Source organism: Pyricularia grisea, assembly GCF_004355905.1.
Source record: "Pyricularia grisea strain NI907 chromosome Unknown Pyricularia_grisea_NI907_Scaffold_1, whole genome shotgun sequence".
NCBI classification, from domain to species: domain Eukaryota; kingdom Fungi; phylum Ascomycota; class Sordariomycetes; order Magnaporthales; family Pyriculariaceae; genus Pyricularia; species Pyricularia grisea.
Window position 1 is genome coordinate 6,312,318 of NW_022156716.1, and position 21,150 is coordinate 6,333,467.

Sequence of the window (21,150 nt, forward strand, 5' to 3'; positions counted from 1 at the left end):
GCTCATGCCAACTCAGCCACCAGAGCGGAGTTGACCGCATTGACCGAGTATATCCACACACTGTCGGACAAATCCGTGATTTGATTTTTTTTTTTTTTTCCCTAATCAATAACTTTTTTTTTCCTTGGATTTTTGTTGTTTTAGTTTCTTTTTCAGCTTGCAACTGGGTGTCAGCCCGATCAAAATTCGACTAGGCAGCCATGGCGTGCAGCTTTTGTAAACATGGGAGGGCCACCAATAAGGCACGAGACCGACTATCTGCGGTGGGAAAGAGGCGCACGATTGTGCAACCCTCATTTGTAGGTAAGGTAGGTAGGTATGTAGGCATGTACAGTACAGAGTATATCCGTACCTATCAAGATACCTACCTACCTGCCTACCTGCCTAGGTAGGTACCTAGGTACGTACCTACTTTCTTTGGATGCAAAAGTATACTCCGTACGTGGGACAGTGGGAAGGTGCTTAGGAGAGATATGCCTTGTGACCATTATGGTCGGTCTGGCTGTGGCTCATAAAAGAGCAGAGACTTTCCGGGTAAGAATGTTTCCAGGAGTCTCTGATTAAATCACAGGCGGGCTTTTGTATTTAATTCATCCCTACCCATAAATATCATTCATACCTGCTACCCTTTTTTGGCCTCAAAAGAAGACGACAGACAGTCTGATATCTCTCAAATATCTTCAACCTACACCAATCCAATAAAATATTCCACACACGGCCTTACAGAATAGAAAGGCTAGTGAAGAACTTCACTTGAACCTAGACGTCATATTTTCCTATCCTTCATCATGGCTTGCAACCCTGATGAGATGCCCCGGAGGCAAACGCACTTCAAGAGATTAATAGTATGCTGTGATGGATCTTGGATGGACTCACTGGGAGCCAAGGGGTGAGTACAACATTGTTTATATATAACCCATAACATCCTTTCAGTATAATCCCCGCGACAAGCACAGCATATATTGTTCCACGACATCAGCACAAGCATGCATAGTTCCTTGGGCACTAGCAAGGCAGTACACCAAGCCCCAAACTAACACCCTCAATCCTCAACCGCTAGTGCCGAACCACAATCCAACGTCTCCCGTCTAGCCCGCGTCGTCCGCCGAACATGCTATGACGGCACACACCAGATAGTCTGGTACGACGCCGGCGTCGGCACCGGCATGCTCAAGGCAGACCAGCTGACTGGCGGTGGTCTCGGCATGGGCCTGGCCCAGAACGTGCGCGAGGCCTACAACTTCATCTGCACCAACTACGTCGACGGCGACGACATTATACTAACCGGTTTCTCGCGCGGCGCCTTCACGGCCCGCTCCGTCGCCGACATGATCGCTACCGTCGGCCTGCTGAGGCCGCTGGGTCTCGACAACTTTTACCGCATCTTTGATGACTACAAGAACCTGTCCAGTGCGATAAGGCTCGCGGGCGAGTTTCTCTGCCCCGAGGGCGTCCTCAAGCCTTGGGACCTTACCAAGGGTGAGGCCAAGGCCAAGTGGGCGAGTGAGAGGAAGAAGGCATACAAGGACTGGCTGGTTCAGGTAAGTGTTGTTTTCATGGTTGCTGTTCTTTTGATTGCTGTTGATCTGAAGAAAAAGAAAAGAAAACCATGATAAAAAACCAGGATGGGTTGTTTCAACATACACTAACTTACGAGAAACCCAAAACAGAATGGCTACACCCGTGAATATCAAACACAGGTAGACCCCAAAGAGAAGGCCAAGCCGATTGTCGTCAAGGCTATTGGCGTTTGGGACACGGTCGGCTCACTCGGGATCCCGCCCATCTCGGTACTCGGCCTTCATGGCTCGGCCGTACAGTGGAAGTTCGCCAACACGCGCATCTCGGAGCACGTCGAGTACGCATTCCAAGCACTGGCCCTCGACGAGCCTCGTGACGCCTACAGGCCTTCCCTTTGGGAGAAGGCCCCCGAAAACAAAGTCACATATCTCAAGCAGGTGTGGTTCCCGGGTAGCCACGGCGACGTTGGTGGAGGGAACCACGACCAGCAGATGGCCAACATTACACTGGCGTGTGAGTAGAGTCCTTGATGTGATATCGGCTTTAATGTTGATGCCAACTATGAACTTGGCTGACTGGCTGAAAAACAAAAGGGATGGCCGACCAACTCTCATCCTTCTGTGGCGTCGAGTTCAACCGCGACCGTCTTACCGAAACATTCCTCGACGGCCTGAGCTACTCCACCGTCCACCCCTTCCCGGCAGTCACCCCCAAGGCCGTGGAAAGGCTCATCCCCTCCTTCCTCCCATCCATATTCTCGACACCAGAAAAGATCAAGGGACCAATGCCGTGGGCCAACGATCCCGTGTACCGCTTCGGCACGCGGCCTACCGGACGGGATACCGCGACGTGCAACGGCGACTCATGCCGTCGCCAGCGCCACCCGACTGGGACGCCAAAGAAAAAGCCACAAGACTCACGGTGGGCTGACGTGCTGTACGCGCGCCCCTGGGCGCTGGGCCAGATTCACTTCCCCAGCCGCATCCAGGCACTGATAGGATCCGGCTTCCGCCACCCGGGCCGCTACCGACAGGCAGACCCGGACACCAACAAGGAGACTGACAGGCCGCTGGCCGGGACGCGCGAGCGCGTGCACAGCTCGGTGCGCGTGCGACTCTCGTGCGGCGGCCTCTCGATGGACGACGAGGGCAAGTGGCGGTGCGAGCCGCTTGTCGGCGCCGGGGGCGACCCCAAGTCGGATAAGGCCCTGTGGCGAGTCGAGCGCGGCAGCGGTATCGACCAGAAGGAGCTCGCTGACTTCCGTATCAGGGAGCTTGACACGCCGGGTTACCCGGCCGACGAGCTGTATGACATGCAGGAGGGTGACGGCAACTTTGTCTGGGTCTTCAACCCCAGCATGGTCCTAAGCAAAGGCACGCCGCTGCAGCTTCCCGCTGTCCCTGTGCTGCCCGAGGAGCCGCTCTGTGGCTACTGGGAGAGGCACCTCCTTTGGCTAACCAACAACAACGTTGACGTCTGGCGGTTTGCCGAGAAGAACCTGCCCGTCTAGGAGACGAAAAGTGAAGCCGACCTGAAGGCGGAGAAGAGGAGGGAGGGTGCCTGTCTCTCCTGCTTTTGATAGAAGGGGATGGAGTTGATTTTTGGGTTTGGAGATGGGCAAGTTTGGTTCATACTATTTTGCATATTTAGCGGCAAACAATGCTGAGTAGTCATTGCGTACCTATGCTTACTTAATAAGTGGGCGTTGAGTATATATTGTAGTGTGTCAGTTCTTTGAAAGAAACGACTTTAGATTTGTGACGAGAGGCCTTCCACACGTCGAAATACCACGTCAAGGGTGCCCACTATTCAAACAGAGAGTTATCAAGCCATCAACTACACCATTTCAAAAAGAGCACAAGGCCCTGGGAGAATCAACATCTGCATTGTTTGCAGGTAGGAGTCAACACCTGACTTGGCCGAGTCGGAACAGCAGTGATATGTCCTGACCCAGAGTCTCAACAAATTTCACAAGTACAGAAAAGGAACATGTGACAAATTCGGTCAAGAGAAAAGAAAGATAATAAATTGCCATAATGCTGGATAAACATGCTTTCAAAAAAAAAAAAAAAAAAAAAAAAAAAAAAAAAAAAAAAAAAAAAAAAAAAAAAAAAAAAAAAATAAATTTCCATAAAGCTGGAAAAACATGCTTTCAAAAAAAAAAAAAAAAAAAAAACAATGTCAAAAGAAAAGAAGCCAGGCACTTCCTCTCAAAGTGCAAATACACAGGTCACCACTTGTTGTTTTGGACAGTACAAGTGCAGAACCTCGCTGGTGCAGTGCTTCAACCCTCCTTCCCCCTAGGCTACCGCTAGTTGGCCCAGGGACTCTCCCCCCTCCCAAATGCAGCGCTCTGCTCGCGGTACCAAGCCTCGCCCTCCTCCATCTGCGCCGCCGTCTGGCGCATCTCGCGGATGATGCGCTCCGTCTCGGCCAGGTCGAACCCTCCACTCCTCGTCGCTACTTCCCCGCTCATACGCTGTTTCTTGCCTCCTGAGGAGATGCCAATGTCCAGGCTCTGCACCGAACGTGCATCGGCATCCCTGCTGCCGGCCCCATCGAGGTCTGAAATCTTGCGCTTGTATGTCGACGGCGGCGAGGTTACGAACCTGTTGAGCGAAGAGGTCGAAAGCCTCGATTGGTGATGGGGAAAATACCGTCGTTGGTGTTGCTCCGCTGGCAAATCACTGTCCTGATCGGGCAGTTCGAGCTTGTCACCGCCCTCAACGGCAGGTAGCCCGTAGTCGCCTATGCCGTGGAACCGCTTGCCTTCAAGCATTGGCTTGGCGATCGATTCGTGGAGGTACTGTCCGTTTGGCATGTGAACCATTCCCATGGCGCGAAGTCTGAAGTGGCTTGTCTTGAGTCCGCTACTCCGCGGTACCTTCAGCCTTTGGTCGAGGCTTCCGGCCGGTGATGCCGCTCGCTTCTTGGTAACGCCCGAGAAGTTGGTAACTCTGGCCTTGGATCGCAGTGAGCGGCTCAGGCTGGAAGTACGGGACAGGGGTACCGATACTTGACTTCTCTGGTCGTCGTCCATATCATTACTGCCCCGTCTTATGGATTCCCTTGCACTTGAAGAAAAGACGGCCATGGCACCTTCCTTGACCCGTGACGCTGACCTCGAGAGGCTTTCTCGCCAGTTCCGTAGCATATTCGATCTTTTGTTGTCCGGGTGAGTCTCAGTCGAGCTGGTGGTGTTGGTGGGTCTGGGTCCAAGAAGGGCTTCGGCAACCGAGTCGGTGTCGCTCGCTTCATCCCGAATCGCTCCCGATGAAGCCAGCCTGTCGCTGCGAACCCCGTTAAACACCCCAGTAGCGAGAAGCTCTGCCTCCACGCTGTTCAGTGAGCTGTTGCGGCGGCTTTCCCGGCCCCTGAAGCCCTCCATGCTAGCCAGCGAGCTTTTTCTTTGACTTTGTCGCGCCCGAAAGTCATCCAAAAAGCTGCTAGTAGCGTTTTCCCTTTGACTCGCCCGCATCGCATCCTCCTTTCGTTTCTTCCTCTCCGTTGCCTCTCTTTCCTCCCTGGCTTTAGCCAACTGTGATTCCCTATATGCCTTCATCGCCTCCTTTCCTTCCCTCGCCCTCCGACTGAGTGCCCGATCTCTTGCAATATCACGCCACCTGTAGAAAAACTTCAACCCTAGATTGTATGTCCTCCACTTTCTCGCCTCCTCCCATGACTTCTCATCCTCCTCTTTCCGGAGCCTTTCCCGTTCCTCCTCTTGATGCTTCTGGAATACCTCACCAACAAGATGGGCGATGTAGCTCTCTCTGAATTCCTCGAGCATACCCTTGTCCCCAAGCACATACCATTTCGTCAGCGCCTCGATGGGTTTCACTTTGGGCACCGATGGAGAAGATGAAGGCGGCGTCGGTTTGATAGAGAATTGAGATGATGGTGATGCCATGCTATCAGGTGGAACCCCTGAACTTTTCAACCCGTTCTTCTCTGTTAAGGACGCGATCCTCTCCTGAATACCGGAGACAGGTGCACTCCCTGGAAGTTGCTGTTGGGTTACTCGTTGGCCAAGCCCAAAACTTGGTGTTCCGGCAGTGGTAGGCGGTGCTGAGCTGGCCGCAGAAGGGATAGCAGGTGTAGAATTTGCAGGCACAGGTGTAGGGACCTTTTCAGCAGGTTTAGAAAACAAAGGCGCTTGGGGAGCTACATTGGATGTTGTTGAACCTAAACCAACCGCCGAGGGCAGGCCAGGTTGAGGCAAAGCAGATACCGGCTGTGCTTGGGGTTTCGTAGATGGAACTTGAAATGCTGGTGGTGCTGCACTTGGCGCAACTTCTGGTGCCTTTGGCTGGGGGGTCGGTTTTGGTGCAAACAAGGACGGTTGAGGAGAGGCCTTGTTCAAATCCGTCTCCTTCTTCCCATTGAGAAACGCAAAAGGGTTTTCCTTCGTGTACGAGCTCTCTATCCCCATGTGGTGAGAGCCCTTGGGGGGCGGCGGCTGAGTGGAGGGAGTAGGTGCACCAAAGAGTGGCGTGAGGGTAGCCGGTTTTGAAAAGCTGCCGAACGATGAAGCGGTAGTAGCTTTTTGTTGTTGGGTGGCGAATGGATTTGTTGATACTGGTGGGACGGCCGCTTTTATAGGACTTTGTGTTCTTGAACTTGGAAAGTCTTCCACGAACATGCCCTCGGGGCTATCTGGATGCCTTGTCTCGACTGCGTCTGGCGGAGTCTCAACTTCGTAGACATTATTACGAATGACCTCCAGCAGGGGCCGATTGCAGCGCTTTCTTTCGACTATATTACGTGAAAATGTCGGTGCCGCGGTTTCCATCACTCGTTGGGTCTTGTCTGTCAACACGAGATAGCTTCCGTCGTCTGAGAAGTTGAGGCCTCGACCCTCTACAAACTCTACAGCCTCTTCTTCGGTATCAAACCTCAACAACTCTTGTAGCACTACAGGCGTGATGTCTTTTGGCGAGTCCCGACTTCTCGCACAAGCCTGAATCATGCTGTTCAATAGCCTGTCCCTGATCATAGTGAAGCTCATCTCGGCAACACAAGCCATCGTGTACGATACCGACGGATCAGCCACGATGTCAAAATAGGCAGTTCCCTCGCCGATTGCCAAGCTGGGAAAGTATTCATATGGCTTCTGACGAGGGGTTTTCTGTCCTTTCTGCAAAGGCGTCCTGAAATTCAGCCTTGCATGGACTAGTGAGACGGCTGTTTGCACCTGGCTAGATTTGGACCAGTTCTTTTGCAACATCTCGTTATCCAGCCTGCGGATGGTCGAAGGATCATCTGCAAAGAAAACGATCCAGTACGCCATGAACTCGGGCTCGTTGTCGCACTTGATTCCTTGCTTGTTCAAATCCATGTAGGCTTGCTTGAGGGAAATGAGTGTCTTCTGGAACGCTTCCTGCTCTTGCTTTGCCGAATATTCTGCATTTGCAGCGTCTTTCTTGGCCAAGAGATGGTGAGAGACTGCATGAAACCGAGCAATCGTCTCCAGAATATCCACCATAACAAGAGTCTCTTCCGGTCTCATCCTAGTGTAAAAGATGAAATCCCTTCGCACAGCGCGAAGTCGGTCCCAAAGGAAAGCATGTCGGTCTTTGAGGTTATGCTCGCCTTGCAGAATGTTGTTTAGCAGATAGTTCGTGGTTCTTTTGAGCGCCCCAAGTGTACGAACTTCACTAGGGAGTGGCGGTTTGTCACCAGCCGAGGAGCGCGCGTGTCGCTTCACGAACTTCTCGAGACAGGGGCGGAGTGTGCCATCCGGCCCCTCTTCCTTCTCCTCTAGCTGAGAAATCCCTTCAGCCACTCTTATAATAATCTCATATAGAGGACACATCTCCTCACAAGTTCCACGGAAGTCGATAGCGTCCTCCAGATTGATCTGCTTTTCGTAGACATCCAAGAGGTCACCTTTCTCAAGTGACTCCCGAACTTTGTTCTTGTGAGCCTCGAGATGCGCCTCCCTGAACGCCTGAGCTTTGTGTCTTTGTGCCGGTTCAAAGAAGTCGTTGGGCAAAGTCATATCCTTAACTCTGTCCTTCTTGAGTTGGCTATTGACCGCAGTAGAGAACTCATCAAGAGTAGCAACTGGAGCAGCAGCAGTGAACCGTGCAGACTTGCCCTTACTGGCTATAGCAGCTGCAGGGTCCGCTTGTCTCTCACTAAGAGCCTTGAAAGGATTGTGATGAGCATCTTTTTGTTGTTCCCACGCACCAGAATTGGCTCCTGGAGGTTTGTTTCTGGTCACTTGATAGTCGCCGTTGCTGCCAGGCACAACATAACTCCCCTTCGCTTCAAGGGTCTCTGTCAAGTTTGGTTTTGATTTCTTAAACCCATTCTGCCTGCCCCTTGTGCCGTTTCCAGATCCATTTCCAAAGCCGCCGGGTGTGCTGCTTCTTGAACCAAAGGCACTTGGGTTCCCTGCGGATGCGCCAAAAGGTTTCAAAGTACTTCCAAAACCAGTTCCACCTCCAAATCCAGGATTTACGCCAGCTGTTGAGCCGAAAGGATTAGGTGACGCGCCGTTGGTTGTGCTGGTCGATGGTTGAAAAGGAGAGGCAGATCGTGTTGGTGCTCCAAAGCCGCCTGAAGCTGGTTGTGCCTGATTGCCCGAGCTGCCGAAACCGTTTTGGCTGGTAGAGCCAAATCCATTCGATCCTGCATTACTGGATGCAAACCCAGTTGATCCGAAGCCATTTGATCCGAAGCCATTTGAGCCGAATCCGGTTGATGCTCCTCCAAAACCTGTACCATTGTTGGCAGCCGGTGCAGCTCCGAATGGCGATGGCTGCGCATTGCTCTGCTGTGTCCCAAATGGTGATGACTGAGTTGTAGATGTCGTTGAGGTCTGGCCAAATACATTGGAAGCTTGCGCAGCGGGGGCTCCAAAAGCGGGTGGTTGGCCAAAAGGATTGACCGCTGACTGAACGCCCTGTTGAGAAGCAGACGAAAACGGGTTTGCGGCTGGGTTCGGAGATGGACTCCCTGCGCAGAGGTCTATCAGTATGATGAAGCATCGACCCGTCACAATTGTCCCAGCTTGCGACCACGCGGATGGGGTAGACGGGTGTATGTAGGTGGTTGCCTCCGAGCCGATCCTCGACGAAGCGCTGTACGGCGGTGAGCTTCAGCGAATGCATGAGCAAGTCGCAGCTTTCGGTGATAAGGATCGGATGCCGGGCCTCGGGCGTCTTTGCGGAGAGAGTTTATCATGCGATGTTGCAAACTCATGCTCCGACCGAGACTATGAGGCGTGAGCCCATGAAGCTCGAACCAAGGCTCGCCGGCATTGTTGTCAAGCCGACATCGAATCCGAGTAGCGGCATCGTGCTGGTGTTTCCCCTGTCGCAAGCGTCTCCAGGCAAGGCAGAACGTCAGAAGCGCAGGAATTGGGGGTTCTACTTACTACCAGGTTGCGTGAACGGGTTTTGGGCGTGGCCCAATATGCCCCCCACGCTACCTCCGCTGAAAGCCATTGACGCGACCGCGAAGGCCGATCATCGGGAGTGTTGTGGGTTGCGAAAGCGAGTGGTAATTGCAAGTTTCAGGCGGGCGTCGTTGTTTGTGAAATATCAATTCAATCTCTTTTGCTGTTTGTTGATGAGCGACTTGTGTGATGATTATCGTATCGTGGCTCGTCGGAATGGTCGCGATGTTTTTGCGAGAGTTGAGGCTTGAGCTAGTTCAGGTCCCAAAGATCGCGCCCAGCCAAGCGCTTCAAAGCCAATGGTTTGTTCGCGGCATTCTGCCGTGGCCCCATAACCCCACTCTTTTACAAGTTGGCGGTCTAAGGTTGACGACGTATCACTCAATAGACGAAAGCGGGTGCATTCAGGCTTTTTCATTCTTTGTTCATTTAATCTTGACAATTAACGACCTGGTCTAGTCTAGAAACGCCAACGAGCACGGGCTTTGACCAGAACTTCATTAAGTAGATTTGACATCACGCGACCAAAGACTATGTCACATTCACACCAAATCTCAACGAGTTGATATCCTTGCAGGCCCGAGACCTTTCCTGATCTCGTCAAGCTCAGCAAGTCCTCCTTTGTAATGTTTCTTGCCCCTTTTTCCAGCAGCTGATTTGTTGTTTGGCTGCTTCCCAAGAAAATCGTCTAGTATGCCATCAAAATCGTGCCGCATCGGTCCCGTCACGCTGGATGCCATTGAGACGCCAGAAACAGAACCTAGCTCAGACTCCATATCGGCGTTGTACTCCTCCTCTATCCTGTCGAATCGAGCGTCCAGTGAACTCAGGCCTTCGGTTCTGACCAGCGACGAGGATGTCATCGAAAAGCCGGTTTTGTCGGTCAAAGCACCCTTGCGCTTCTTGCGTCTGCCACCTGATGTTGTGGTGGTCCATATTGACGACTGGATCTCTGAGCCTGCACCTGGGCCTCCCCTACTCCTACCCTCGCCACCCTGGTCCTTCTTGAACTTCCTAAAGTCCTCCAGCCACTCTTGCGATGGGCCTTCCGTTGGTTGTGCGTTCGTATCCACTAGCTGCGGTGCCTCATCGCCATCACGGAACTCCTTGGTTGGCTTTGCTGTGGCATCAGACTCCCAGCCATCATCGTACTCGTCCGGGTATGTGTCGTCAAATTCATGCTCATTGAGCTCCTTCGCGTCTTTTGACAGTTGCTGGAAGATGTCGTCATCGTCGTCCACATAAGCCTCGTCGTCAAGTGCCTCGAGGACCTCTCTCAACCTCGGGTCCATGTCGGGCTGAAAACCCGCAATCATATCCGGTACATCCTGTTGCGACTGATATGTTGCACGGGTCAGATCCTTGCTGGGTAGTATATCGGCATCAAGCAAGTCGCTTGATTTGTCCTGGAGCTCCATTTCGCGGAGAGCCTCCTCCAGTGATTGCTTCTGCTTTCCTTTCCCCTTGTTCTGCTGCCCAGCCGTCGACTCGATGAACACCGCCTCACCAGTACCCGAGCCAAGGTCGCGCATGTGCTGCATGTAGTCATACTCGGTGTCGTCAAAGTATACACCATAGTTGGCGGCTTCTCCTTCATTGTCACGGATACTGAGAGCATCTGACCCGAGCTCTGATGCCAGGTCATCCAACTTCTTCACCTTGCCGGAAGCATTAGGAAGTTGTGTCGGATTGAGCACCATGGATGGCGCAGACTCATCGTGTATGAGAGGATCATTTTGAGGTCGATGCACTAGGGTGAAGTGCGTTGCAGTTTTCTTGTCACTGAGAGCATGGCAAATGGGGTCAGCGTCTTCCAGGTTGACCGTCAGGATGCGACAGCCCATAGAGAGACTTACATCCACTTTCCCTTGGGCATTTTGATGGCAAGGCGATAGTCGAATGTACAGGCTATGAATACGGCAACGGCTGGGAATTTCTGAGGATGACCCAAATTTTTTGACTCGGGTAGCAATCACGAGAACAATTATCTTAGTGGAGTGAAGGTCGTCAAGAAGTCGACTAGCATTCTCTAATGGATTTGCATGCAAATTGCATTCGCCGACCGCACGCGCGGGGGAAACAAAAAAAAAATTCCCTGGTCGGGCTCTTATCGCCCCTTATCTGGCTGTGCAGGACCCCTAACCCCCACCTGCGCGACCACTTGGAAGCGCCTGCCCCGCGCTATATGTCATACTTTTTGCGCAGAATTTGCCCCCCTCGCGCCTACTTACCAATCTGGGAATTATTCAGCACGAGTGTTTCGACGAAGACAAACCAAACTCCCAGTTGAGTTTAAAACAAATTCTAAAACCAAAAATATCATCGGTTTCTACTCATAAGAGACATATTCTTCAGCGATATATCAGAGACGAACACTTAAACATGGTTCGCGCCAAGGACAAATCGTCCGTCGGACTCGGAAATGCTTTGATGAACGATCGCTTCGGCAAGGGCAAGGGCAACGACAGGAGGAAAGCTGGCGCCGTTACCAGAACCAACCATGCCACAGGCGAGCAGGTAAGCATATACGCAGCTGCGCTATTCTCTCAGATCGTCTACGTTCAAGAGCATTTCTAACAATCGCAACGTGATTAGTACATCACCAACGACAGAGAGGAAGCAGCATGGGTGAAGATGCGCTCAGTCACACAGCAAGGTGCTCTAGACGAGTTTCTTTCGACGGCCGAACTGGCCGGCACCGATTTCACGGCCGAGAAGATGAACAACGTCAAAATTATCCACACCGACCAGAAGAATCCGTATCTGCTCTCCGCCGCGGAGGAAAGGGCCGTTTTAGGGAAGCACAAGACGCACAAACAGAGGCTTACGGTGCCGAGGCGGCCAAAATGGGATGAGACGACCACCCCGGAGCAGCTGGATGCGATGGAGCGAGAAGCTTTCCTCAACTGGCGCCGTGGACTGGCCGAGCTTGCAGAGAGCCACGATTTACTGATGACGCCGTTCGAGCGCAATCTGGAGGTCTGGAGGCAGCTGTGGAGGGTAATAGAGCGGTCCGATCTTGTCGTCCAGATTGTCGATGCCAGGAACCCGCTGCTATTCCGGTCCGAGGATCTCGATCACTATGTCAAATCTGTGGACCCCAAGAAGGAAAACCTGCTGCTCATCAACAAAGCCGACATGATGACGCTCAAGCAAAGGCAAGAGTGGGCCAGGTATCTCAAGGACGCAAAAATTGCCTTCAAGTTCTTTTCTGCAAGCTACGCAAAGGAGCTCAATGAGGCCAGAGACTTGGAGAGCGGATCAGAAGACGATGAAGCCGAAGAATCAGCTGCCGCGGATGGAGGCGCGAAGCTTAGCCCTGATGCTTCCGTACCGCAAATTGCAGAAAAGGAGGAGTCTGGCGATCAGGAGACAGAAGAAAACTCATTTGAGGAGGAAGATTTTGACACAAGGATTATCACGGTAGAGGAGCTGGAGTCCATCTTCTTGAAGCATGCTCCAGAGAGCTCAGGTATGTTCATTGTTACCTCAATATTGACGTCCCCATGGCCCGATTACTGACATCCACGGCAGATCCAAAGCAGAAAATGCAAGTTGGGTTGGTCGGATATCCTAATGTCGGAAAGTCGTCAACCATCAATGCCCTTATTGGAGCGAAGAAGGTCTCAGTTTCATCCACGCCAGGAAAGACCAAGCACTTCCAGACCATCCATCTGAGCGACAAGGTTGTACTTTGTGACTGTCCAGGTCTTGTCTTCCCTAACTTCGCCAGTACAAAGGCGGATCTTGTCTGCAATGGTGTCCTTCCGATCGACGAACTGCGAGAGTTCACAGGTCCGGCTGCTCTTGTTGCCAGAAGGATCCCGAAAGCATACTTGGAGGCTGTTTATGGTATCAACATAAAAACGAGACCTGCGGAGGAAGGCGGGACGGGAGTTCCAACAGCAGAGGAGCTTCTAGTTGCATATGCACGTGCCCGTGGCTTTACAAAGACTGGAAACGCTTCGCCAGACGAGTCAAAGGCAGCAAGACATATCTTGAAGGATTATGTCAATGGTAAGCTGCTTTATTGCGAGCCGCCTCCTACATTTGAGGGCGACGCCGTGGACTTCAATCACGAGCTGTATATTGTCGCCAACTTGCCCGAGAAGAGGAGGCTGGCTGTTACTGCCGCTTTGGATGCGATGTCGATCAGCGCGGGAGATGCGGTTTCGCTGGCAGGTACGGATATCCTTGCTTTGCCGCAAGGGCCCAAGTCGCAGAAGCTGGACAAGACGTTCTTCGGGACAGGGAGGAATGCTGGCCATATTAACCGGCCGTTCAACTACAAGTATACTGAGCAGGGAATGGCCTCGGGGAAGCAACTAAGTGGACGGAAGGCTAGGGAGATGGCGGCGATTGAGAACGGTATCGACCCCAAGGATGCGAGGTTGATGTCCGGGAAGAAACATTTCAAGGGTGGTCAGAAGCCAAAGGCCAACAGGCGTTTGAACAAGGACGATGAAGATTAGACTGTCTTATACTAGTTGAGGCGTACTAATTGCAGATCTGCAACTAAAGATTAGCTGGGTTTAGGATTTGAAGACGCTATGCTTACGAGACTCTCCGAGGCAATTTTGAGATGATAACATAATGCCTCTTAACAGAATTACTTTGCTTGAATCAAGACCAAGGTAAACTGTAGGTAATCTAGACACGTCTGTAGCAACTGAAGTTGAACGTATACAGCTGGGCTGGGGTACCTGGTGCAATAAAAACAAAATATTTTATTGCCCGATTTGGTCTAGCGTTGCTTGTCTCCAACCTCAGCCCCTCCACTTGAACAATTGCAAACGCGACGCGCCAGCTTCAGTTGATCGCGTAAAGTGCATCCTGAATTCAGAAATCAGACGATCAAGCCAGTTCTATGCCGGCGGAGGATACCTGCGAGTACTGAAGAGCAGATAATACCCATCAGACAATACGCCTCTTTACTGGAAAATATTTTCCAGGATCTTGAACCAAGAACAGCAGAATGGCTCCAGCCAAAGTCGTCGAGGAGAAGGGCGAGTCCTCAACAGCCGCAGCCAAAAAAGCCGTATCAGCGAATGCAAATGGCGCTCCAAACTACGAGCTACCATGGTGAGCAGATATACTAGCACATGCAGAATTTTTATCACATAAGGACTACCATTAACCTCATGAGCAACCACAGGGTTGAAAAGTACAGACCTGTATTCCTCGACGATGTGGTTGGAAACACCGAGACGATCGAGCGGTTAAAAATCATCGCAAAGGACGGCAACATGCCGCACGTCATCATCTCGGGAATGCCAGGTATTGGAAAGACGACCAGTGTTCTCTGCTTGGCGCGGCAACTGCTAGGGGATTCATACAAGGAGGCGGTTTTAGAACTGAACGCCAGTGACGAGCGAGGTATGCATCGCCAATGGACTCGCAGTACTCAACGGCAGCATGGGCTAACGACAGCCAAAAAAACAAAACTATAGGAATCGATGTGGTCCGAAACAGAATCAAAGGATTTGCTCAAAAGAAAGTTACCCTACCGGCAGGACGACACAAGCTGGTGATTCTTGATGAGGCCGACAGCATGACGTCCGGCGCACAGCAGGCCCTGAGGCGTACCATGGAGATCTATTCCAACACGACCCGATTTGCTTTCGCGTGCAACCAGTCCAACAAGATCATAGAACCTCTGCAGTCTCGATGCGCTATCCTTCGGTATGCGCGCCTGACGGACGCACAGGTGGTCAAACGGCTACTGCAGATCATCGAGGCCGAGAAGGTCGAGTACAGCGACGACGGGCTGGCCGCGCTGGTATTCAGCGCCGAGGGCGACATGCGTCAGGCCATCAACAACCTGCAGTCGACGTATTCTGGTTTTGGGTTTGTGAGCGGCGACAACGTCTTCAAGGTCGTCGACTCGCCGCACCCGATCAAGGTCCAGGCCATGCTGAAGGCGTGCCACGAGGGCAACGTCGACTCGGCGCTCGATGCGCTGCGGGAGCTGTGGGGGCTGGGTTACTCGAGCCACGACATCATCAGCACCATGTTCAAGGTCACCAAGACGATACAGACGCTCAGTGAACACACCAAGCTGGAGTTCATCAAGGAGATTGGCTTTGCGCACATGAAGATCCTCGAGGGCGTGCAGACGCTGTTGCAGCTGAGTGGCTGTGTAGTCAGGCTGTGCAAGTTGAATATGGATCCGAAAAAGTTTGAGATACCCAAAAAGTGAATAAGCTCCGGGGATGGAGAAATCACGGGCGATGCCTGCCATGCAAGAGTCTGTGTGTCTAGGTTTCTTTGGTTTTTTTTTTCTCTCATGGCGTCGGCGTTCGGGACTGCGACGCTTGTTACTTTAGCGCGATAAATAGATTGATGAAATATAATGATGATTGTTGATATTTGAATGTTTTTTTTTAGACTTAATTGAAGATCAAGTACGATATAGGAGTGTGTTGATTGCACCGAGTCGGAGTGGATAACTTGGACCAGCCTGTACATTGCTGTGGATGTGCAATCCTGAGCCCGCTCATCTCGAGACTCTTTTTACTTCGAGTCTGATGCGTCGCCTGGCTTGCTAAGGGTTTCACTGCCCTTGGTTCCCTGCCTTTGGTCCGGAAAATTCATATCCTCCTCACCTTCGAGCGCCCTCAACTCCTTCTCATACGCCTCCCACGCGACTTGATTCCTGGCCGCTCGCCTCCGCGACCTCTGCTCAGCCTCGAAACTCCTGAGTCCCCTGTCTGCCTCGATCATGCCGCCAAATACCATGCCCGACATTTGAATGTAACTGTCATTACGGCAATGTTAGTAATAGTTTGGGAAGAAAAAGAAAAAAAGACGAAGCAAACCCACGAAGAGGTAGAGTTTGTATGAGGGGATTGAATGGCGTAAAATTCAAAAGAGAAAAACATAAAATGAGAGGGCGTCATACGTCTTGAATTGAATCGTCAACCCCCTATATATCGGCGATATGGCATAGCCGATGCCGCCCAGGATCGCGAAGCCGACACCCCAGCGTGCGGCTCCGACAACACCGGCTTGGGCGGCCGCGCGTCCGGCGCCGACGGCCTCTTCCCGCCTCAGGACATCGTACCGAGACATGACTGACGTCAAGGCTCCTGCGACATTTGCAGTTTAGATGTTTTCGGTCTATAGAAGAAGAAAAGAGGGCGAATGGTGATAATGAAAATTAGGAATTGGGGCCCTCGTACGTTTGGAACGCCGAAACTCCGCTTTGACAATGACCTCACACTTCCCGCTAACTGAAAGCTTCAAATCCGACCCCATGCCTAATTTACCTACCCTGCACCATTTGATTGGCTAGACTACTACCAGACTCAAAATGTACGATTGGCTTTCCTTTATCAATCCCTTCAGATCGGCTCGTATTTGTCACCTTATACGATGATAATCGCAGTATCTATTTGTAGTGGTTGTCGCTGGCTATCTATTTTCTATTGGGAACAGAACATTTATCCTGATTGTTGTTGACATAATGGAGTTGATAAAGTACGAGGGAATTTGTGCAAACCGCAGGGAACTGCTGAACGCACACAGCAAGGACAGAATATTTCCTAGGCTTCGGTGGGCTCATGCAAGCTAACAACATCATGTGTTGCCAAAATCATGACAATTGTGTCAGCAGGGGTTCTGCAGCCCGAGGTTTTCTCAAGATCAATCAGCTCTAGCAGAGGAGGTTCTGTCCAATCTCCATCCTGTCTCGACGATTCGGCAAAAAGTTGTATCGGCTATCGCTTCATTCCGTCTACCCTGCCCCAAGACAGATACGAGCACGATCGAGGCCAGGATGCCAGTTGGCTGAAAATCACGTCAGCCTTCCTGAATGTCAGCTCATGCCACCTTCGCGGTTGAGGGGCCAATATCTCTGGGCTGCCAAGTCTGACAGCAGGTAGAGATCTGGGCTTTCCCAACACCTTTTCACGCACCTCAGGGCGACGGCAACAACCTCAAGGCGAGAGAACCGCCCTGGCAGCCAGGCCCGCCATTGACACACCACTCCAACAGCCATCCCAAGCGTCCCGCCGACCCGCCTAGACGCTCAACGTGCCCTTGGTGCTGGGCACCTCGCCCTCCCTGCCCGCGACCTTGCCGACGGCGGTGCGCACGGCGACGGCGAGGGCCTTGAAGGCGCTCTCGGCGCGGTGATGGTCATTCTCGCCGCGGATACAGTCGACGTGGATGGTCAGGCGCGCGGCCGTGGCGAAGCTCATGATGCAGTGCGGGATCATCTCGCAAGACAGGTCGCCGATCTTCTCGCGGCGCAGGCCGAGTTCCACCACGGCAAAGGGCCGGTTCGAGACGTCAACCACGGCCCGCGAGAGAGCCTCATCCAGGGGGCAGTAGGCGAAGCCGAAGCGCGCGATGCCAGCGGCACTGCCTAGGGCCGTCTTGAAAGCGTCACCCAGGGCAATGCACACATCTTCTGCGGTGTGGTGGTCATCGACTTTGTTTTTGTCGATCGTGTCAGCCCAAAATAATCTATAAAAATGCACTCGGGGAGCGTTGCATCCGAAACGTACTGTGTAAGTCACCTTGACAGGTGAGCAGAAGACTCCAGCCAGCGTGTTTTGCAAAAGCGTGTAGCATATGGTCTAAGAAGCCGATGCCCGTGTTTATGCTGATTTTCTGAGAGCTGCTTGATTGGGATGCATGGCCAGAGGAAGCAGCCTCCAGCAGACTGGGGTGAGTGTCGGGTGGTAGGTCGCCGCCGTCTATGCTCAATGCCAGCTTCACTTTGGTCTCGTTTGTGTCCCGCGCCAATGCAGCCCACCTTGGTGACGCCATCTTGGTCATGTAGGTACAATTATTTATGAATTGTGGACGATTTCTTACAATTCCGTAGCAGCCGGATGGTTGCGTGCTGGGCTATATGTACGTAATAATAAATGCCACAGGAGTATGTCAACAATATAAGTTAAAATTTGTGGCGTGTGTTGTCTCTTATTCAGTTCAAGGATCAAAAAAAAATGTTCACTAGGTAGACAAGGTACACGCTAGAAATTTCATTAGTGACTCTTATAATCTGATGTCAAGCTTCATTGGAGGCAGGAATTCAGCGCCAACCAAATGCGTCTTGCGATCGAGGTATCCCTGTCAAGGGAGCCCCCGCATTCCTGCAGTTGAGCGGGGAGCTACAGCTATCGATAATGCCAGGGCGGCGAAAAAAAGTTCGGCGGCGGGAAAAGTTCACAAGCGACCCTTCCATTTTGGCGCATCTATAAACGGGCAACGATTCTGTACTGGGAAAATCGCGTCCAGAATCATATCCACCAACCTTCAATACATACTCCCCCCTCCCAATAAACCAAGCAAAAGAAGATCAAAATGGGCATCTCACGCACAAAGACGATAAAAAACAAACACTCGGCCAAGGTGGCCAACCTCCGGAACAACAAGTCATCGTCCTCGCAGGCCGATGGAGGCAATTTCGTTAGGACAAAGAAGTCGGGCACGGGGAGCAACAAGCCGCCTCTGACTTCGCAGGCCAAGGGTCGCCCGTCGATTGCGGACTTGCTCAAGAAGAAAAAGAAGAGAGTGTACACGGAAAAGGAGCTCGGCGTGCCAAAGCTCAACATGATCACTCCGGTCGGCGTCGAGAAGCCCAAGGGCAAGAAGAAGGGCAAGGTTTTTGTCGACGACCCTGTAAGCTAATGCTCTTCTATGCTTAAGTATTTGAGTCTTTGTTTGTTGTTTCGAGAGTACTGACCAGTTATTGCCATCTCAGGAGAGCATAAATACTATCCTTGCGATAGTCCAGGCAGAGAAGGAGGGTCAGATCGAGTCCAAGATCATGAAGGCTAGGCAGATGGAGGAGATTCGTGAGGCCAGGCGCGTAGAGGCCGAAAAGAAAGAGGCAGAACGCCAGGCGAAGCTCGAAGATACTAAGAACTCGCTACGAAAGAAGAGATCGAGGAGTAGCAAGACGGATGATGATGGAGTGAGCGACCTGGCCGCCACAGGGTCCAAAGCAACCAAGGCAAAGAAGAAGAAGGTTTCCTTTGCCTGATATTTTGTGTGTTCTTTCTTTTTCGATACCATTGCAAGGCGTTATGGGGATTCGGGCTATGTTGAGTCACATTATCAAAATCAAGGGAAACATTTGAACTCGGGAATTAGATGGGGTGTTATGCAGTGAGAATGCTTGAAATCTAAATCGACGTCTATTTCTATGCGGTATAGGTAAGCGGACAGGTTATCAGCGGGTCATGGCGATGTTGATGTCTAGTCGTCTTTCAGCTGTTGCGGATTTATTCTCATCCTCCTTCTCATAGGATCAAAACCATGCTCCTCAGCACCTTTGGGCTCCATATCATTCCCAACCTTGGCCTTGTTGAAATTGAGATCAATGTTGGCAGCCATTTCACGCAGAAAGTTCACCACCTGTGACTTGTTAGTACTGATGCAGAACTTGGAGAGTCCATAATGTATTTATCTTACAGGGCGGGCGTGCCATCTGCCACCTCCAATCTCGAACCAAGACAGATGCCCTCCCAAAGAGGTGCTGCAGTGGACCGTATAAGGGTTCACTTGGAACTCTTGGTAGGGAACAGCCTGGTCCACAGCGACCGGGTCGTCGGCGGCACTAATGGCGAAGTAAGGGATCCTGATTGCTAGTATAGAGTCGGACGAAGATGCATCTCTGTAATAAGCGCTCTCCGTGGGGTAACCCCAGCTCTGGCATCTGGCAGTTGGTTAACATCTGGTTTGTTGAGTTCGTCGTTCGCAACTCATCAGGACTTACTGTACAGCCCTGTCAAACTCGTGCAAATATGTGACCTTCTCGATCGCGTCGAAGTCAAGGTTACTGTGCTTCAATAAGCTCTCCTTGTGCTTGGCGATGAGCCTTTTGAGATTATCTATTTGTTGCCTTTTTGTTAGCATCCCGCGTCGAACATGCGAAGGCACAGTAATGTTCAAGTCAATAGGGAATGCTGTTGTGGTATATCACTTACTTCCCATGACTTTGGAGTAGACATTAAGTCCCAGGGTCGAATTTTGCATAGCCTTGCTGGAGACTTCCAGATCAAAAGGGTTACCAACAGATATACAAGCCTTGAGCAAACAGCCTGCTCCTTCCTCGCCGACGTACTGTACATATGGTTAATATATGCTCAAAAATGCCTGGCTGAAAGTAGAGCCTGCTTACGTTGGTGATGATGTTTGCTCCAAGAGAAAAGCCAATGCCAAATAGAGGGCGGTTGGGATACTTTTCGTGAGCCCATTTCACAACCTGTCGAACATCCCACGTTGCTCTAGCATTGAACAAGACCCCGCTGGTGATCTCGCTGTTGGCACATCCGCGCGAGTTTACGACGATAACATCCCAGTTCGAATCATCCGCAATCAGGGGCTCAATCGCCTCCCTCAGGTACAGCTCGTACGAGCCACCAGACAAACCATGCAGGACGATTAACATGGGTCGACTATCATCGGAACCCAGCTTGTCAAACTCCTCATCGGTGTAGTAGGCGGTGCGCGGAGGAAGCTTTGCATCATGCTCCTCGAAGGGATCGACGGCAAAGTCGACGGCAAAGGAGCCAAGGTATGTGGAGTCTGCTTGAAAGACCTTGCGCTTGTAGTAAACCAAGGGACCCTCGTACTTGACCGACGTCCACATAGTCTGCAGGTGACCATTGAAGAGGAGAGGATTAAGGCGGCAAGGAGGTGTGCTTTCCTTGCACAAATCAGCTAAATTCTTCTCCTTTCCATCTTTGGTGCGCAAGACTAGTGGTGACGGAGAGTGGCTAAAGCGAGTGCTTGCCAATCCCAGCCAGCTCGCCATCCTGACAGAAAGACCAAGTGGCCGGAGCAGCTTGTCGACTTATTGACGGGATAAAGTGGGAGAGAAAAAAAGAGAAAAAAAAAAAAAAGAAAAGCAGGTTCACAAAAACTAAGTGAAACCAATTTCAAGGAACGAAATTATAGATGAGGATATTTGACCTGAGAAATCACGAGAATTGTATTCGAAATCTGCAGGAATCTGGGATCTGACTTGGTTATCATAGAATTCGCATCCAGGGGTATGACCCAAATCGAAACCAAGCGGGCCCTATTACGACGGAACTTTGGCTTTCGGCAGGGAATACATCGATGGAGCTCGATTCGATCGTAATCGAACATTTATTTGTACCAGTAATATGGACGCATTGTAGAGATTAATTGCAGGCTGCTCCATAACATTTTCTGGACCTCGGCACGATTTCAACTGGCGGAGGGTTTTTGGACTACCTCAC

The 21,150-nt window shown here is 51.6% G+C and overlaps 9 protein-coding genes across 9 annotated transcripts; 4 read left to right on the forward strand and 5 right to left on the reverse strand.

Annotated features, from left to right (window-relative positions):
• The first annotated feature begins 331 nt into the window (after positions 1-331).
• On the forward strand, positions 332-3,318 carry PgNI_01957 (uncharacterized protein). The gene is made up of 4 exons (XM_031122028.1): positions 332-889; positions 1,061-1,541; positions 1,671-2,034; positions 2,115-3,318. The coding sequence occupies exons 1-4, from the start codon at positions 789-791 to the stop codon at positions 3,029-3,031; spliced, it is 1,863 nt and encodes a 620-aa protein (XP_030987534.1). The 5' UTR covers positions 332-788; the 3' UTR covers positions 3,032-3,318.
• A 514-nt stretch (positions 3,319-3,832) lies between these two features.
• On the reverse strand, positions 3,833-8,975 carry PgNI_01958 (uncharacterized protein; the record flags this gene model as incomplete). The annotated part of the gene is given in 3 exon segments (XM_031122029.1): positions 3,833-8,431; positions 8,448-8,690; positions 8,955-8,975. The coding sequence occupies 3 exon segments, from the start codon at positions 8,973-8,975 to the stop codon at positions 3,833-3,835; spliced, it is 4,863 nt and encodes a 1,620-aa protein (XP_030987872.1).
• Positions 8,976-9,344: 369 nt separating this feature from the next.
• Positions 9,345-10,986, reverse strand: PgNI_01959 (uncharacterized protein). Its single transcript, XM_031122030.1, has 2 exons — positions 10,783-10,986; positions 9,345-10,708 (listed from the first exon to the last, which is right to left on the reverse strand). Exons 1-2 carry the CDS (start codon positions 10,800-10,802, stop codon positions 9,481-9,483), a joined length of 1,248 nt encoding a protein of 415 aa, XP_030987873.1. The 5' UTR covers positions 10,803-10,986; the 3' UTR covers positions 9,345-9,480.
• Positions 10,987-11,149: 163 nt separating this feature from the next.
• On the forward strand, positions 11,150-13,512 carry PgNI_01960 (uncharacterized protein). The gene is made up of 3 exons (XM_031122031.1): positions 11,150-11,443; positions 11,522-12,398; positions 12,461-13,512. Exons 1-3 carry the CDS (start codon positions 11,309-11,311, stop codon positions 13,396-13,398), a joined length of 1,950 nt encoding a protein of 649 aa, XP_030986675.1. The 5' UTR covers positions 11,150-11,308; the 3' UTR covers positions 13,399-13,512.
• A 225-nt stretch (positions 13,513-13,737) lies between these two features.
• On the forward strand, positions 13,738-15,271 carry PgNI_01961 (uncharacterized protein). The gene is made up of 3 exons (XM_031122032.1): positions 13,738-14,008; positions 14,082-14,302; positions 14,377-15,271. The coding sequence occupies exons 1-3, from the start codon at positions 13,902-13,904 to the stop codon at positions 15,123-15,125; spliced, it is 1,077 nt and encodes a 358-aa protein (XP_030986674.1). The 5' UTR covers positions 13,738-13,901; the 3' UTR covers positions 15,126-15,271.
• An 11-nt stretch (positions 15,272-15,282) lies between these two features.
• PgNI_01962 (uncharacterized protein) lies at positions 15,283-16,106 on the reverse strand. Its single transcript, XM_031122033.1, has 2 exons — positions 15,828-16,106; positions 15,283-15,683 (listed from the first exon to the last, which is right to left on the reverse strand). Exons 1-2 carry the CDS (start codon positions 15,995-15,997, stop codon positions 15,440-15,442), a joined length of 414 nt encoding a protein of 137 aa, XP_030986673.1. The 5' UTR covers positions 15,998-16,106; the 3' UTR covers positions 15,283-15,439.
• Positions 16,107-16,202: 96 nt separating this feature from the next.
• Positions 16,203-17,901, reverse strand: PgNI_01963 (uncharacterized protein). Its single transcript, XM_031122034.1, has 3 exons — positions 17,437-17,901; positions 16,843-17,360; positions 16,203-16,731 (listed from the first exon to the last, which is right to left on the reverse strand). Exons 1-2 carry the CDS (start codon positions 17,708-17,710, stop codon positions 16,948-16,950), a joined length of 687 nt encoding a protein of 228 aa, XP_030986672.1. The 5' UTR covers positions 17,711-17,901; the 3' UTR covers positions 16,203-16,731; positions 16,843-16,947.
• A 234-nt stretch (positions 17,902-18,135) lies between these two features.
• Positions 18,136-19,029, forward strand: PgNI_01964 (uncharacterized protein). Its single transcript, XM_031122035.1, has 2 exons — positions 18,136-18,559; positions 18,642-19,029. Exons 1-2 carry the CDS (start codon positions 18,242-18,244, stop codon positions 18,921-18,923), a joined length of 600 nt encoding a protein of 199 aa, XP_030986671.1. The 5' UTR covers positions 18,136-18,241; the 3' UTR covers positions 18,924-19,029.
• A 23-nt stretch (positions 19,030-19,052) lies between these two features.
• Positions 19,053-21,001, reverse strand: PgNI_01965 (uncharacterized protein). Its single transcript, XM_031122036.1, has 5 exons — positions 20,064-21,001; positions 19,870-20,005; positions 19,659-19,773; positions 19,355-19,598; positions 19,053-19,297 (listed from the first exon to the last, which is right to left on the reverse strand). Exons 1-5 carry the CDS (start codon positions 20,697-20,699, stop codon positions 19,139-19,141), a joined length of 1,290 nt encoding a protein of 429 aa, XP_030986670.1. The 5' UTR covers positions 20,700-21,001; the 3' UTR covers positions 19,053-19,138.
• Between the last annotated feature and the right edge of the window lie 149 nt (positions 21,002-21,150).

Bases quoted from the DNA above. Each gene is read 5' to 3' on its own strand.
- PgNI_01957 (XM_031122028.1), top strand. From the start codon at position 789: ATGGCTTGCAACCCTGATGAGATGCCCCGGAGGCAAACGCACTTCAAG. The intron at 890-1,060 runs GTGAGTACAACA...CTCAACCGCTAG, and splicing joins GACTCACTGGGAGCCAAGGG to TGCCGAACCACAATCCAACG. The intron at 2,035-2,114 runs GTGAGTAGAGTC...GAAAAACAAAAG, and splicing joins GGCCAACATTACACTGGCGT to GGATGGCCGACCAACTCTCA.
- PgNI_01961 (XM_031122032.1), top strand. From the start codon at position 13,902: ATGGCTCCAGCCAAAGTCGTCGAGGAGAAGGGCGAGTCCTCAACAGCC. The intron at 14,009-14,081 runs GTGAGCAGATAT...GAGCAACCACAG, and splicing joins CCAAACTACGAGCTACCATG to GGTTGAAAAGTACAGACCTG. The intron at 14,303-14,376 runs GTATGCATCGCC...ACAAAACTATAG, and splicing joins GAACGCCAGTGACGAGCGAG to GAATCGATGTGGTCCGAAAC.
- PgNI_01963 (XM_031122034.1), bottom strand. From the start codon at position 17,710: ATGACCAAGATGGCGTCACCAAGGTGGGCTGCATTGGCGCGGGACACA. The intron at 17,361-17,436 runs GTACGTTTCGGA...ACAAAAACAAAG, and splicing joins CTGTCAAGGTGACTTACACA to TCGATGACCACCACACCGCA.
- PgNI_01965 (XM_031122036.1), bottom strand. From the start codon at position 20,699: ATGGCGAGCTGGCTGGGATTGGCAAGCACTCGCTTTAGCCACTCTCCG. The intron at 19,599-19,658 runs GTAAGTCCTGAT...ACCAACTGCCAG, and splicing joins GAGTTTGACAGGGCTGTACA to ATGCCAGAGCTGGGGTTACC. The intron at 19,298-19,354 runs GTAAGATAAATA...AACAAGTCACAG, and splicing joins GCAGATGGCACGCCCGCCCT to GTGGTGAACTTTCTGCGTGA.
- PgNI_01964 (XM_031122035.1), top strand. From the start codon at position 18,242: ATGGGCATCTCACGCACAAAGACGATAAAAAACAAACACTCGGCCAAG. The intron at 18,560-18,641 runs GTAAGCTAATGC...TTGCCATCTCAG, and splicing joins AGGTTTTTGTCGACGACCCT to GAGAGCATAAATACTATCCT.
- PgNI_01962 (XM_031122033.1), bottom strand. From the start codon at position 15,997: ATGTCTCGGTACGATGTCCTGAGGCGGGAAGAGGCCGTCGGCGCCGGA. The intron at 15,684-15,827 runs GTATGACGCCCT...CCGTAATGACAG, and splicing joins TTGACGATTCAATTCAAGAC to TTACATTCAAATGTCGGGCA.
- PgNI_01959 (XM_031122030.1), bottom strand. From the start codon at position 10,802: ATGCCCAAGGGAAAGTGGAT. The intron at 10,709-10,782 runs GTAAGTCTCTCT...CCATGCTCTCAG, and splicing joins ATGCCCAAGGGAAAGTGGAT to TGACAAGAAAACTGCAACGC.
- PgNI_01960 (XM_031122031.1), top strand. From the start codon at position 11,309: ATGGTTCGCGCCAAGGACAAATCGTCCGTCGGACTCGGAAATGCTTTG. The intron at 11,444-11,521 runs GTAAGCATATAC...CAACGTGATTAG, and splicing joins ACCATGCCACAGGCGAGCAG to TACATCACCAACGACAGAGA. The intron at 12,399-12,460 runs GTATGTTCATTG...CATCCACGGCAG, and splicing joins GCATGCTCCAGAGAGCTCAG to ATCCAAAGCAGAAAATGCAA.